Source organism: Phyllostomus hastatus, unplaced genomic scaffold (assembly GCF_019186645.2).
Source record: "Phyllostomus hastatus isolate PE091 unplaced genomic scaffold, TTU_PhHast_1.1 phas_scaffold_28, whole genome shotgun sequence".
Classification (NCBI taxonomy): domain Eukaryota; kingdom Metazoa; phylum Chordata; class Mammalia; order Chiroptera; family Phyllostomidae; genus Phyllostomus; species Phyllostomus hastatus.
The window spans coordinates 22,316,781-22,332,169 of record NW_025334022.1 but is presented as its reverse complement, the minus strand read 5'-3'; the positions used below and the strand labels follow the sequence as shown (position 1 = coordinate 22,332,169).

Here is a 15,389-nt window from a genome sequence, read left to right as displayed (position 1 = left end):
CAAACCAGCAAATCTTTGGTTCACAGGCCGGTGCTCAACCCACTGAGACACACCAGCCAGGGCCCTATTTGTACTTCTTAATCCCCTCAGCTCTCCACCGAATTCCAGCAAGCCCTCCTCCCATCTAGCACCCATCAAAACACTTTCCTTATTGATGGTTCTGTCTCTGTTCTTCTTGTTTGGTTAGTTTGTTTTTAGATTCAGTTGTTGATAGATATGTGAACTTTTTTTTTCTTGTCTGGGAAGCTCTTTATTTGCCCTTTACCCATTCTAAATGTTAGCTTTGCTGAGTGAAGCAATCTTGGCTGCAGGTCCCTGCTTTTCATGACTTCGAATATTTATTGCCAATCCCTTCTAATCTGCAGTTTCTTTTGAGAAATCAACTGACAGTCTTATGGGAACTCCCTTGTAGGTAAGTCTCTGCTCTTCTCCTGCTGATTTTAAGATTCTCTGCCTCTTTCTGTGCCTAGTGCAGCCATGGCTCATGGTCCCAAGAAGCATCTGAAGCACGTAGCAGCTCCAAAGCATTGGATGCTGGATAAACTGACTGGTGTGTTTGCTCCTCGGCCATCTACCAGTCCCCACAAGCTGAATGTCTCCCTCTCATAGTTTTCTTAAGGAACAGATTTAAGTATGCCCTAACAGGAGATGAAGTGAAGAAGATCTGCATGCAGTGGTTCATTAAGATTGATGGCAAGGTCCGAACTGATATAACCTACCCTGCTGGTTTTATGGATGTGATCAGCATTGACAAGACTGGAGAGAATTTCCGTCTGATCTATGACACCAAGGGCGGCCTTGCTGTTCATCGCATTACACCTGAGGAAGCCAAGTACAAGCTGTGCAAAGTGAGGAAGATCTTTGTGGGCACAAAAGGAATCCCTCCACCTGGTGACCCATGATGCTCCCACCATCCGCTACCCTGACCCCCTCATCAAGGTCAGTGACACCATTCAGATTGATTTGGAGACTGGCAAAATCGCTGACTTCATCAAATTTGACACTGGTAACCTGTGTATGGTGACTGGAGGTGCTAACCTGGGAAGGATTGGCATGATAACCAACAGAGAGAGACACCCTGGTTCTTTTGATGTGGTTCACGTGAAAGATGACAATGGCAACAGCTTTGCCACCTGGCTCTTCAACATTTTTGTTATTGGCAAAGGCAACAAACCATGGATTCCCCTTCCCCGTGGAAAGGGTATCCACCTCACCATTGCTGAAGAGAGATAAGAGACTGGTGGCCAAAGTAGTGGGTGAAATAAACTCTAGGTGATGTGATTGCAAAAAAAAAAATTCTCTTTATTTTTAACCTTTGGCATTTTAATCCTGATGTGTCTCGGTATGGCCCTTTTAGGGTCTGTCTTGTTTGGGACTCTCTGTGCTTTCTGGACTTACATGTGTTTCCTTCTCCAAATTTGGGAAGATTTATTCTCTTTTCAAATAAGTTTTCCATTTCTTGTTCTTTCTCTTCTTCTGGCATGCCAGTGATGTGAATGTTGGAATGCTTGGAGTTTCCCCAGAGGCTGCTTACACTATCCTCATATTTTGGATTCTTTTTCCTTCATGTTTTTCTCATTTTTTTTACTTCCCTAATGTTCTAAATCATCGATTTGATTCTTGGCTTTGTTCACTCTACTGTTGTTTGCCTGTAAATTTTTTCCCTGTGTGGAGAATCAGCTGTGCAGGGGCAGGGTGGTGGTGTTCCAATGTGGTCTGTAGCTGTCCACTAGGTGTGTAGGCTCTGGGGTTTCTCAGGCGGTGCAGGCCAAATTCTACCCACACCTGTTTTGCCCAGGACGACCCTGCAAACAATCTGAGGTGGCTGCTACTTGTGCTGGGCTTGGAGATTCCCAGGTGAAACCAAGCTGTGAATGTGGGCTGGTGCTGCTGGTTCTGCTGGTGCTGGGCCTGGGGCCACTTAGCAAGATGTATGGGGGGCTGGGGGCTCACCGAGGCTAGCTGTTGCTTGTTTGAGAGGATTTAGGAAATTAAGCATGAGCCAAGACCAGGTATTCATATAGAAAAACAGCTTGCTGTGGGCGGTAAGTTTGGTGGGCCTAAGTCTCAGGGGATCTTCATGGCTGGAAAAACAGTTTTAGCCAGGTTGATGGAATCTCAGATAGGACACCAGCCTGCTGGCTTGGTGGCTCTGTGGGTTGAAGGTTCAGAAAAGGGACAGCGGCCTTTGCCTGCCCTTTTGTCTAGGAGAAAGTTGTCCCCTAGCTCTTACCTTGATGGCAGACACTTCACTTCTTGCCTGTATGCCACTGGTGCCTTTCAAGCAGAGGGAGTGAGTCTGTGTAAGTCCATGTGTGGGTTCTTTAAGAGGGACTGCTTGGGACTCTGGAAGTTTCATCCACTGGCTCAGTCCCTGCTGGTTTTTGTGGCCAGAATTTATGGGGTCGTATTTTCCTGGCACTGGAATCCTGGGCTTGGGGGCACTGGTGCAGGGCTGGGAGTCCTCACTCCAGAGATATCCCTGCTGAATTTTTTTTTAAAAAAATTTGTTTATTTTTTAGAGAGAGGGAGCGGGAGGGAAAAAGAGTAGAGAAACATCAATGTGTGGTTGCCTCTTGTGTACCCCCCCTCACTAGGGACCCAGCCCACAGCCCAGGCACGTGCCCTAGACTGGGAATCGAACCAGTGATCCCCTGATCCACAGGTTGGCACTCAATCCACTAAGCAACACCAGCCAGGTCCCTGCTGAATTTTTATCCACCACACACAGATGTAGAACCAGCCCATTCTGCATCTTCACCCCTCCTACCAGACTGGATGGATGTTGTTTCTTTAACTCTGTAGTTGTCAGACTTGAATTCACTTCAATTTCTGACGGTTCTGAGTGACGGTTGTTGTATGATTTAGCTGTAATTTTGATGTAGTTATGTGAAGAGGTAAGTTGTGTTTACCTATGCCATCATCTTAACTAGAAGTTTATCACCTTATTCTTCTCTAGTCTTAGCAGTGTTCTGTACATAATAGGTGTTCAATAATAAGTAAGGCAGGAACCTAGAAACCACTGAAATTTGGAATGTTTTTCTTTTGAAAACATGTGGAAACATCAAATCTCCAAAATGTCTTTATTTTGAATCCTCATAATAATTAAGGTACTTAAAAATATTCTCGTAATTTGATTTTTTTACATCAGTGGGAGAGATCTGGCCTTTAACTCTCAAAATTATACAACTGAAATTAGAATTTTGGGGGATGGATATATTAATGTTTAACATATATTTCAAAGAATAAAAAGCCACTGCTCAGCCATATAATGTGGCTGAGAAAAATGGCATGCTAAATTATTTTGAGTTGTTCATATTTCAATTCTAATTGAGGTTAAACACAAGGGGAAAAAGTTTCACCATAATTCTTCGAAGGCCTTTTAATGAAATGTGGTTTTAAACTTTTTCTTTCTTTCTTTTTTAAACATTTTATTTATTTTTAGAGAGAGGGAACGGGAGACAGAAAGAGGGAGAGAAACATCTATGCGTGATTGCTTCTTGCGCACCCCCTACTGGGGACCTGACCGCAATCCAGGCATGTGCCCTTACTGGGAATCAAACCACTATGCAATATAGTAGTTTGCAATCCTTTGCTGCAGTCCAGTGCTCAATGCATTGAGTCACACCAGCCAGGCAGGGCTGGTTTTAAACATTTCCGTGTAGCACAGTGGTTCTCAGCCTTCCACACCAAGTCCTTGGTGAAATTTCCACCAAAAGAGAAATTAAAGTAACATGGTTATTTTTTTCAAAAGCTAGGTTTCTTTACTTTAACAGTGTTTGTTCCTCTAAGGTGATAAGATTGTGCTTGACTTTCTTTTTAGTACTAAAATGTTCTTTTTTGAAGAGGTGAAAGTAGATGTTGGCAGTTTAAAAAGTGTCGAGTTGGCAAAAGTCAGGGCCCTACATCAATCTCTAAAATACTATTTGTTCATGAAATCCCAATGCCTAGAAATTGCTTCCATATACTTATATACTATTTTTTCTGTCTAGAAGGGTACTCAAGAGATTCTGGAGAGGCAGTTAGAAATGTATATTTGTTGAGTATAGCTATTGCCTAGGCATCAAGCTTCACACATACACCATTTCTTAGTAAATCTTTACAATTTCAGGTAGGTATTCTCATATTGGTTAAGAAAATGGAAATTAATATAGGATAGCTTGGCCAAAGAATGTGCTAATACAGGGAACCAAATCCAAGTTTATCTAATTCTAGAATCTGTGCTTTTTCCTAGAATACCACACTACTTACTACAGCGAGTTTCTAATACTTATTTTTGGGAAGAATACTGTTTAGTTTGTCTTTGCATACATCAGGCTGCTACCTTTTCAAATTCATTTTCTGACTTGTTACTACTTTGCAGTGTATTTATATAGTGACAGCAAGCATCTAAAAACTAAATTTAGAAGTGTCAGTATTATTCTCTTAAGCTGACATCCCAACTATTTTTTTTTTGCCTTTTTGTTCAACAAGCAGCATAAAACCTATCAGGAAATAGTCACATGGCCATACCCCAATTATCTGTAGTTGAAAAGACCAGCACCACAACTGACTACAAGTCCTCCCCAGGCAGAAGCCAGTGAAAGCTGAGCTGCCTCCAAGATCTATGGACATCACATTCTTTGAAACACTGTACCAATTCAGACCTTGAGATTAAGAAATGGACTGGTGAGAAAGCCAATGGCATAACAACTCCATCTGTCTGGCAGAGTACAGAAGAGAGAGAAGACAGAGATGGGGACAGGGGAGTGAGCAGAGGGGTGAGGAGTATTGCATTGGCAGGAGGAAGAAAGTGGCATAGGCTTAACCAAGGCAAATAATATGCAATTAACTAGAAAATCCAGAGCACTCTAAGACCATGCTGATTAACAAGGACATGATCATGGCTCCCCAGCTCCTTTCTTATATACTGAAAGCAAATGTACAATAGTCAAGAACATATAAGCAGATAGATAAACTCTCAGCAATGTTCATTTTAGAACCAGAATTAAAATTTCTTTTTTCATAAAGGTATCTAGCTAATGCATTACGGAATTAAAGTCTGGTCTTCTGCTTGCTGAAGATCAAATTATACAACAAGACTTTGTTTTTCTTGATTTCTCAAATTACCAGTCATCTGAAAATGAAGTCACATGTTTAACAAGTGTTGGCAACCAACTTTTAATAAACTATTTATTTTTCAGAAACATATGCTAACCGTCAACAACATTATCAGGGTGCCATTGCCCCAGATGTTATTTCATTGGTACATTATAGCAATATTTGCAAAGGCTTTCAAATTTGACAACACAAAACAAAACAGCTTAGTTTTTAAAACTACAATGCTTTAAAAAATGTAAACAGTTCATTTTTACATTATTGTAAAAAAGAAGACTCACTCCTTAATGTGGCTTAATTTTTTTTAAGTGAGCAAAGCCTGGTGCTCATGGATAAAGAATGAAAAAAATTCTTTACATAGAAACATTGTGCTCCAGTGTGGCAAAAAAAATTATATATACACATACAAAGAAAAGAATCTTAAGTCCACAAGTTAGACCACAAGAAAAATCTTGTCCCCAATTGAGAAATTTATAAAAACCATTTACACATGGTTGTTGACCTATTGAAAACCTATATAACATTTTTAAAACAATAACTCAGTCGAAAGATACCACTTTTTTTAAAAAAATTAAATTTTGTGCAAAAGAAATTGTTTAAGCTAGAAACAAGACTCTTTCCCCATTAAGAGGCCAAATGAGCCATTGAAATAATTTAACTTTGTTAAGATTTAGTGCATGTAACCAAAAGGCACACACATGGGATTAATATATTAATATATTTTCATGCAGAAACCTGTGCAAGTTCACAATTATATAACAAAAACACAAATATAACAAAATGTAAAGCCATATGTCTGGCAATGTTATTCTAGCCACATTCCCTTCTAGTCTATCAGTCCAGGGGTTTACTAGATCATTAACACTGCCTCTCCAAAAATATATTATATTTGAACAACTTCCAACAAAAAATAAAAAAAAAAGATGTTAGCCTGAAACACTGTAATATTTTTTCAGTTCTGATACATATAGAAACTTACTGATATATTTATTTTAAATGGCATTTCAAATTAAGATACATTTTTCCTTTTGTTAATAAACACTTTGATTGCTCCAGTGAAGTCAGCAGAGAGAAGAACTTCTGTGTTATCGGTCTTCGTAATACCTTAAAATATAAAAAATATTTTTAGTTGATTTAAAAGGATTACGAAGCCTGCTGTGACAGCTGTCCCATGCCCATGACCTTTGGGGTGGAAGATCCTCACTCTCTCTGCCTCTTTGGTCTCTCTTTCCTGGCCCAATCCTGTAATCTTTCATCCTCCTGTACCTCTCCTCCTCTCTGGGGCTCATTTCCACTTACCTTGTCTTAGCCGGTCTTTCCCTGGCTTGGGTAGATTACAGTCTCTTGGGGCCTGGAGGCCTGGATTTACTCCCAGGTAGCCTAGGCCTCTGAGGCATCTAATGCTTCATTTTATGGCAAGAGGCTAGTGTGTTACTCAGCCCCAGGACTGAAAGTGCTGGCAAGACGGGAGCAGCTGGGCAAGTCTATTGCTAACGGGGTTCTCTAATGAGGTTGAGGGCAAGGTTTATCGTACAGTGACATACAGAAACAGCCATGAAATGAAGCACACATGATTGATCTGTGAGTGCTGACAGCACCTTTTCCCTCTACAGTCCATATTGAAGAGCTGAATAACTAGCCATGATGAATGCAAAGCACTCTTACCTCTTATATTTACCAGTAAAAGCATTTAACAAAATCCAGTGTAAACTCGTTCTATTATGCATAGGCAAAATCTGTGGATTTTAGGACTGAATAGTAAGGAAGGAAATAATGTAGACTTTAACAGGAAAGTCGTGTAAAGGATGAGTTAGACAAAACTGTTTCACTTAGATTTGCTAAGAACATATCCTAAGCCTTAGAACATTCCTTCTTACCCTTTAGGCATATCTCAAGGAAGTGCTATGCAGCAGAAGCAGTGGTAAAGCATTTAGGGTTATGAGAGAAAGGCTAAAGAAAAAAATTAATTCATCTTAAAATAATAATGAAGATGAAAATGTTAATGTTGACCATATGGCAGGTTTTTGCTAGGTACTAGCCATATGTTATCTTCCATTCTTATCACAACTTTGTAAATTGAGTATTATCACCATTTAACACATGAGGAAAATTGAAGCTTACAGTGTCAAATATACCAGGAATAAAGAGGGAGAGTGATCAGATATATTTTATGATATCATACCCTGGGTTTAAAATTTTATTCTTAGATTATACCTAGATAGGTACAAAACAGCAAACACAAAGTTGAGTATGACCCATTAAAAGTTGTGGCTCTTTAAAACAAAATTTAAAGAATAAAACTTTTCTTTTTTCCTCAAATTGTTTTTAAAAACTAGAATTTCTTGTGAAATGTGTAGGGGAAATGTGTAGACTGTTAAAAGATATCACTGGGAAAAAAAGAAAAGGAAAAAAAAATCCCAAATGACTTAAGTTAGAAGAGAGAAGCTGGATTTAATTCTGAGGAAAAAAAAAAAGAAAATGAAAATAAAGATTTCTAAACAGGCATCTAGTAAAGGTTTAATAATTCTGAGTGGATTTGTTTTTAGATCCTGTAATTTTTTTTAAAGATTTTATTTTTTTATTTTTAGAGAGGGAAGGGAGGGAGAAAGAAAGAGAGAAAAACATCAGTGTGCAGTTGCTGAGGGCCATGGCCTGCAACCCAGGCATGTACCCTGACTGGGAATCGAACCTGTGACACTTTGGTTCACAGCCCGCACTCAATCCACTGAGCTATGCCAGCCAGGGCTAGATCCTATAATTTATGCTACACTGAAGTTCTTCTTTGCTATCAAAATTTTCCTGACAGAAGAAATATATTTAGAATAGTGTATAGTGTGGATAATACCACAAGGAAATTACTGCAGATTAAATGAAATAAAAATACTTGAGAACTCTTAAGCATTCAAATACCTTGAGAAGCATTTTTTGTATACTGTATCTATTTTTGTGGCTTTACAACTCTTTAAAAGGCCAGGTTGTAGTCTCTAAAGTGAGAAAACACATGTAATGAACTATTCTGCAAGTGATTTTAATAATACAAACTTGTTTTTATTAACAAGCGGTCCAGATTTACATGATTTTATCATACGCTCAAAGACCACCTCTTACATAACTGGCACTCAATATTATGGTTTCTTTTCGCTTTCTAATCTGAACATTTTATAGAAGTGGAATTAGTATTCACTCTCAAAGCATATGCTGCAGATGACAAGGAAGTACAGCTTGTAAACAGCTATCTAAGAGAAGCTATAAATATATAGCAAGTAGAGTAAAAACTACTTTCATTTTGGTTTAAATCATTTTTTCAGCAAATGTTTATTAAGCAGCCACTATATACAGGCAAGTACTGTGCTAGGCAATGTCACTACAATCAATAAGACATACAAAGTCTCTGTCTTTGCAGAAATCACAGTCTAATAGAAGGAACCATAATAAATTTTGTAATATTTGTATGTCTTTGTTTACTTTTCTCCAAGGAGAACAGCTGCCCATTAAAGAAATTAAGAACTTTCAAATTTTTCATTTTTAATTCCTGGGTGAATTTTATAAAAGTACAACTTAAGACTATACTTTCAGGGGTCATTTCTATAGTTTGTTAATAAAAGTAAAACTTGCAAGAACTGTGTTACTGAAGTGTTCAGAAATCAATATCTGGCAATCATTATGTTGTAAACAAAAATGTTCTTCATACTTATGAAAACCTCATAACACTCAATCTTAGGTCAAATAGGCTACTAAATTCCGACCAGAAAAAAAATGTAGGACACATAAAATATGAGTACCTACCAGAGGGCATGGTATCTAAAACTTCAGCATCTTCACTTTCTGGTTTTTCAGATTGCACATCTAAAGACAACATCAAACTTGGGTTTGGAGCAAAGATGGCTGAAGTAACAACTGCATTATGCGCTGGGGAAAAAAAAATACTTCAGGATAACAAATAGATTTGATTCTAAACATCAAGACAGTAAAAATATGCAAAAAATATAATAGTGTATGTTAATTGCAAAATATCTTTTAAAGCTAACATTTAAGTGACTAGAACTATTTAAAACCCAAATGTATTTTCTAAAAAAAATACCAAATACCAGTACTGAGATCCCACGACTTCTCAAATTTTACACAAGTATAAGCTTTTCCTTGGTACAGAAAAATCCAACAAAGTCAAATAAAGAGCAAAAGCAGTTATTACTGCCTCTCTGAAATAATCCATACAAATTTGCTTCTAGTACATCTGCACTTAAAATTTATTCACTTTAACTTTATTCACATAAAAAATACACAAAAGAAGGTATTTGCTTACCTTTAATACCTTCCCAAAAGTCATTACGATCTCTCCTGACTGAAGTAAACTTGCTTAGGTCATGGTAAGTACTCCAAATATAAACATACTTATCTTCTGAGCCACTAACGAGGTAACTAAAATCATGGCTAAAATTGGATAAGAAAAAAACAAACAAAAAAAACAAAAACCAAACAGTTTTTTTAAGGTTTCCCTTTATCAGAGCTTCTTATTTTATTTTTACATTTATTATTGTTGTTCAAGTACAGTTGTCTCCATCCCCACCCACGCTCCCCACCCCCAGCCATCCCCAAGAGTTTCCTACTTTAAAACACCTAAGAAAACACCCAGGAGAACTTGCTGAAATAGGGACTCCTAATCTCACTCCAGAGGTTCTGACTGTGTAGGTTTGACATGGGAGCCAGAGGCATTAGTATTTTCATCAAAGCTCTAGGTTCCTGTGCTACTGGTGACCCACAGTGGGAGGAAAGCCTCCCTAATAGATGAAACAGAGAAGTGGAATATTTTACCAGTTAAATTACTGGGTAATTACAGTAGCCCAGCCCCCTTTTCCACATGGGATGTGTGACCACCCCCAGAATCACAGAAAGTACCGAATGCATATACCATGGGAGTCTTACAAGACTATAATGGAGTGGAAAATTTCCTATTGCCCAGTGACACTATAGCTATTGTAATGTCTTGGGGCAATGCATTACTGGTATTTGTGATGTTGGCATAAACAAACCTACTGCACTGTCAGTCTATAAAAGTATGGCACACACAATTATGTGCAGAACCTAAAACTTGATATTGATGATAAACAACTATGTCTGTGAGTCATTATTTACTCTATTTTAGAGTGTAGTCTTTCTACTTATAAAAGGCTCAACTATAAAAGGAGTGTGTACTCAGCCCACACGAAGATAGTGGCGCAAATAAAAGAACAGATTAAAACTAGAAAAAGAGCTAAATGAAATGGAGATAAGCAATCTATCAGACACAGAGTTCAAAACACTGGTTACAAGGATGCTCAAGAATCTCAGTGAGTACATCAACCACATAAAAAAGATCTAGGCAGAAACTAAGGACACACTAATTAAAATAAAGAACAATTTATAGGGAAACAACAGTAGAGTGGATGAAGCTGAGAATCACATCAATGATTTGGAACATAAGGAAGCAAAAAACAACCAATTAGAACAACAAGAAAAAAAAAAGAATCCAAAAATGTGAGGATGCTGCAAGTAGCTTCTGGGACAACTTCAAGATGTCCAACATTTGCATCATAGGGGTGCCAGAAGGAGAAGAGAAAGAGCAAGAAATTGGAAATCTGTTTGAACAATCAATGAAAGAAAACTTCCTTAATTTGGTGAAGGAAATAAACACCCAAGCCCAGGAAGCACAGAGAGTCACAAACAAGATGGACCCAAAGAGGCTCACTCCAAGACACATCAGGATTAAAATGCCGAACGTTAAAGATAGAGAATCTTAAAATCATCAAGAGAAAAGCAGAGAATTACCTACAGGGGAGTTCCCATAAGACTGTCAGCTGATTTCTCAAAAGAAACTTTGCAGGCTAGAGGGATTGGCAATAAATATTCAAAGTCATGAAAAGCAGGGACCTGCAGCCAAGATTGCTCCACTCAGCAAAGCTAACATTTAGAATCACAGGGAAGATAAAAGAACTCTCCAGACAAGACAAAACTAAAGGAGTTCATCATCACCAAACCATTATTACATGAAATGTTAAAAGGACTTATTTAAGAAAAATATCAAAACTATGAACAATAAAATGGCAATACACATTTACTAACAATTGAGTCTAAATAACAAACTAAGCAAAGAAGAACAGAGACAGAATCATGGATATGGAGAACATTTTGATGGTTGCTCAATGGAAGAGGGGTGTGGTGGGGAATGGGTGGAGAGGTGAGGGGATAAGGAGTACAAATAAATAGTTACAGAATAGCCACGGGGATGTAAAGTACAGCATAGGAAATGGAGTAGCCAAAGGATTTATACACATGACCCACTGACATGAAAATATGATGGGGGATTGTCTGAGGGAGTGGGGAGTGCTGGGTGGAGGGGGACAAAGGGGAAACATTGGGACAACTGTAATAGCATAATCAACAAAATATAATTTAAAAATATTTTTGTAGTGTACCTAAAGTATAGATATGCTGAAGAAAAATATGATTCATGTCCTGGGTGGGACAGCACAAGATTTTATCATGCTACCCTTCATGGAATACAATTTAAAACTGATGAACTGTTTATTTCTGAAAATTTCCATTTAATATTTTAGACTATGGTTCATCATGTGAAACTGAAACTATGCCTAAAGGGGGACTACTATAGTAGGTAATCACAGAAAACAAGAGAACTGATAAGAAAAAGACTAATAGAAGGAAGGTTAGAAAGGAGAAGAGGCAGGTAATTCAGGAGAGTCTCCAGACCCCTAGTGTTCAAGTAACAATGATATATAAAGGTGTAAATGTAGGGCACTCTACTTCACGGTGTTAAAATACTTCATTAGCTTTTTTATCTAAAAGAATCAAGAGTGTTGAGTGGGTTGAGTGGTAAACTGCCTCTAAAAATCCCTATATAAAAGTACAAAAGTACAAATTCTGGAGCTGAGTGTCTTCTAATCCTGGCTCTGCACTGACCAATGTGACTTTAGGCAAATTACTAAATTTTCTGGGTCTTGCTTTCTCCACCTGCAGAATAGGGGCAATTCTATCTGTCATACAGGTGGATAAGGTAAGTACTGCATGATAATAACCTGAGATACCAGTTGTAAAAGTTCAAAGAATCTGAAGACATCATATAGACACAAGGCCTAGTAGATCAATGGAAAATGGGAACAGGGGAGAAATGTGATCTCTTTTGGGAATTTCTCATTGCCAGTTACCTGAAACTTGCTTTGATCTGGCTGCTGCTGTTGACATAACCCTTATACTTCATGGAAAGTGACAAATCTCTAAGATCATATAGTCTGATTCTGGAGTCATTTGAGGTTACCAGTATCTAAATATAAAAACAGAGAAAAGTTAAATATATAATCTTTTCATCTAAGTTAAGCTATAATCAAAAAAGGGTGTATACACATACAGAATGCACTTCAAAATTAAAAAAAGGAGTATTCCATAGAAAAGGGACTATATTCTTAGCCAAGATATTAAGAACTAACTTTCAGAAGTCTACACACAGTACCGAGAGAGATGGTTTTGAATACTTAGTACCTTATTTTCTCCTGGTAAAGGCTCAATGCCAGTAATTTTTCTTCCAACCTTGTTGCGTCCTCTGGTAGAGCGGACATGTATTTGTGTGTGGTATTTCAAATGCTAAAATGAAATCACAAATTTAACAGATCAGCATTAGAAGGAATATCAAAGAGCATCTGATCCAGCTCACAGACATGACATTATTTGCTCCAATTTACAGATAAGGCAGTTAAAGCACAGAGAGGATACATCAGCTTTATTTAAGACCACAAAAAACATTTTACTAAGTATTCAACTATGTAATTTACACAAGATATTCATTTACCTCTGTATCATAGAAAATGCATCTGCCATCATATGTCCCAATTACTGCATATTTGCCATTTTGACAGAAATTTGCAGCTGTGATCAATTTTGTTTGACCATCTACTTCATTCCACAAAGCCACTTTTTTGTCAGGTATGTTCCAAAGGCGGAGCTTTCCATCCAACGACCCACTTAGAAAATACCTGTCATCCTAAAGGTGTGACAAAAGTTTAGAAAGCTTTCAGTTTACCACACCAAGAAAAACTCATTATAGAAAATCAATACATTAACTCTATTAGAAAAGTTTAAAATATGTAGATATCATTTTAAAATTACTATTCTTCAAGTAAGCATTACTTTATTCACTAAAAATAACAATTAGAAAACATAGTATTACTTTTGTAGAAATGACATTGTGATCATTTTAACATATCCTTAAACTTCTTTTCCCAAAGTACGAATGTGAATAGATAACACTGAAATGTTAATTATGTAGGTAAGTTTAAAAAATTCTGAGTTACAGAAAATGAATCAAGATTCTCAGTTTGAAAAGGCAGGTGAAGTAGGTGGCATTTTCCTGCTTATTTAACCATGGGTTTTTGTTTTTTTTTTTGTGGAGAGTTGGTAGGAGGTCAGGGTAGGAACATTTAGCAGGGCTAGTACCTTTGAGGAACATGCTTTGGGAAAGACCATGCTATAATGATACATTTGCCCATATCCTTTTCTGGGACACATGTTAACAGCTGGGACAAAAAAGTAATGCCAGCTAGCCCATGGAACCAGTCAATTTTTGGAACTCTGACACCATGTCAGCAGAGAATTGCTTCACTAATCAAAGATTCAATCAAATTCTCAATTTCATACCAGGGGTTTGCATCCAGGGGCAACTTGGCTCCATAGGGAACATGTAGCAATGTCTAAAGATATTTTTGATGGTCACAACTGGGGGTGGGGTGCTACTGACATCTAAGTGGGTGGAGGCCAGGAATGCTGTTAAACATCCTACAGTGTACAAGATAGTCTTCCCTCCCTGTAAAACAAAGAATTATCTGGCCCAAAATGTCAACAGTGCCAAGGTTGAAAAACCTTGCTCTAAAATAAAACCAGGCATACCAGTAAGCTGGCCTAATTTTTGGTATATAAAAATTAAAGATAAAACAATTGGGATGCCAAAACTAGAAACAGATTCTTCTTCTTACCCATCTTGAAGCCTGTCAAAAATAATCTATACAGAATGGGTATTTTTATGGCTATAGTATAGTAGGCTTGACTCAATGTCTACCAGCAGAACAGCTTAACAAGTAAAAATAATTCACCATGGCTTTACAAGTCATAATTTTATTTACATACATGTATACATAAATACATCTGTATATATGTGTGTATATCCATTTTGCTCCTTCTTTTATAATTCTATCTTCCTTTGAGGTAACATTTAATAGAGTCATATTTCATAAGAAAATATCAACATCACTCCATTCTTCCCTAGAGCCTCTTAAAAAAAATCTTTAGGTCAGTAGAATTTTTAGAAATAGGGCTTTTCGGTTTCCAAAATAAAACCAAAAAGATATAGAAAAATTACTAACTAAACAAAAACCTTAATAATAATGTACTATATAGATACATCTAATACTTCTCTCTTTCCACTGACACATCATAGTTAAAATAGAGCTACAGTAAAGGATTTTGTTCACAGCTGCAGAGAAGGGTAAATCTATCCTTTTATTGCAATCTTGGTTGACAGGTGGGGGTGTTATTCAGAAAGTCCTGATGTTAAAAATGGTAAGGTATTCACATACATTAAACATTTTTAATTTTGAAAAGTTTTTAACCAAATTTTTAAGGGTTCAGAATTATTACTGCCTATGTTATAAGCTTGCCCAGGGAAGGGAGTTACATTGAGGAAAACAAAAAAGTCACTCTTCTGTCTTAATCTGGGGAAAAAGAGGAAGAAATGTGAATATAACTGAAACACTGCATTAAAAGGGCAATGGGCATTAATCATATAGAGATGAGGATGTGATTGGAAATGTAATCATACATCAATGCAGGAGAAGGAAAGTAATCATACATCAACCTGAGTCAGCTTAAGCTCCCCACGTACTTCAACCTAGCTAGTGAGGTAGAAACAACATGCGACTCCCTTTGCTTATATAGTCATAAACAATGAAAATTAATTTAGCCTTATGGGTTTGATGGCTCTATCCTATATGGGCAGAAGACAGGTCTGCAATTCCATGACAGTAGACTTTTCTCTTTTAGTTGAAATCATAAGAAAAGCTTTCTTCCCAGAGGAAAGATACTAAAGGATTTTCTACAGTGAAAATAATGCCAATTAAACTACAACTACAACCCCCACAACACTGGCTCATACACTACTTGATTGATCAGTCAAGCAGATTGACTAATATACTATTTATGGAAGTGCACATTAGTGCACCTGTTTTGGAAAACTATGATGTATCCAATAAGCT

At 37.3% G+C, this 15,389-nt stretch overlaps 1 protein-coding gene and 1 pseudogene across 1 annotated transcript in view; one reads left to right on the top strand and one right to left on the bottom strand.

Annotated features, from left to right (window-relative positions):
- Window positions 1-477: 477 nt before the first annotated feature.
- On the top strand, window positions 478-1,233 carry LOC123805143 (annotated as a pseudogene).
- Window positions 1,234-5,146: 3,913 nt separating this feature from the next.
- The window catches only part of WDR44 (WD repeat domain 44), an 89,590-nt gene continuing 79,347 nt past the window's right edge, over window positions 5,147-15,389 (bottom strand). The window contains exons 15-20 of the mRNA XM_045817609.1: window positions 12,935-13,126; window positions 12,628-12,729; window positions 12,297-12,412; window positions 9,401-9,528; window positions 8,884-9,006; window positions 5,147-6,201 (exon numbers count right to left, since the gene is read on the bottom strand). Coding sequence (XP_045673565.1) covers window positions 6,107-6,201; window positions 8,884-9,006; window positions 9,401-9,528; window positions 12,297-12,412; window positions 12,628-12,729; window positions 12,935-13,126 — 756 coding nt within the window. The 3' untranslated portion in view covers window positions 5,147-6,106. The remainder of the gene's footprint in view (window positions 6,202-8,883; window positions 9,007-9,400; window positions 9,529-12,296; window positions 12,413-12,627; window positions 12,730-12,934; window positions 13,127-15,389) is intronic.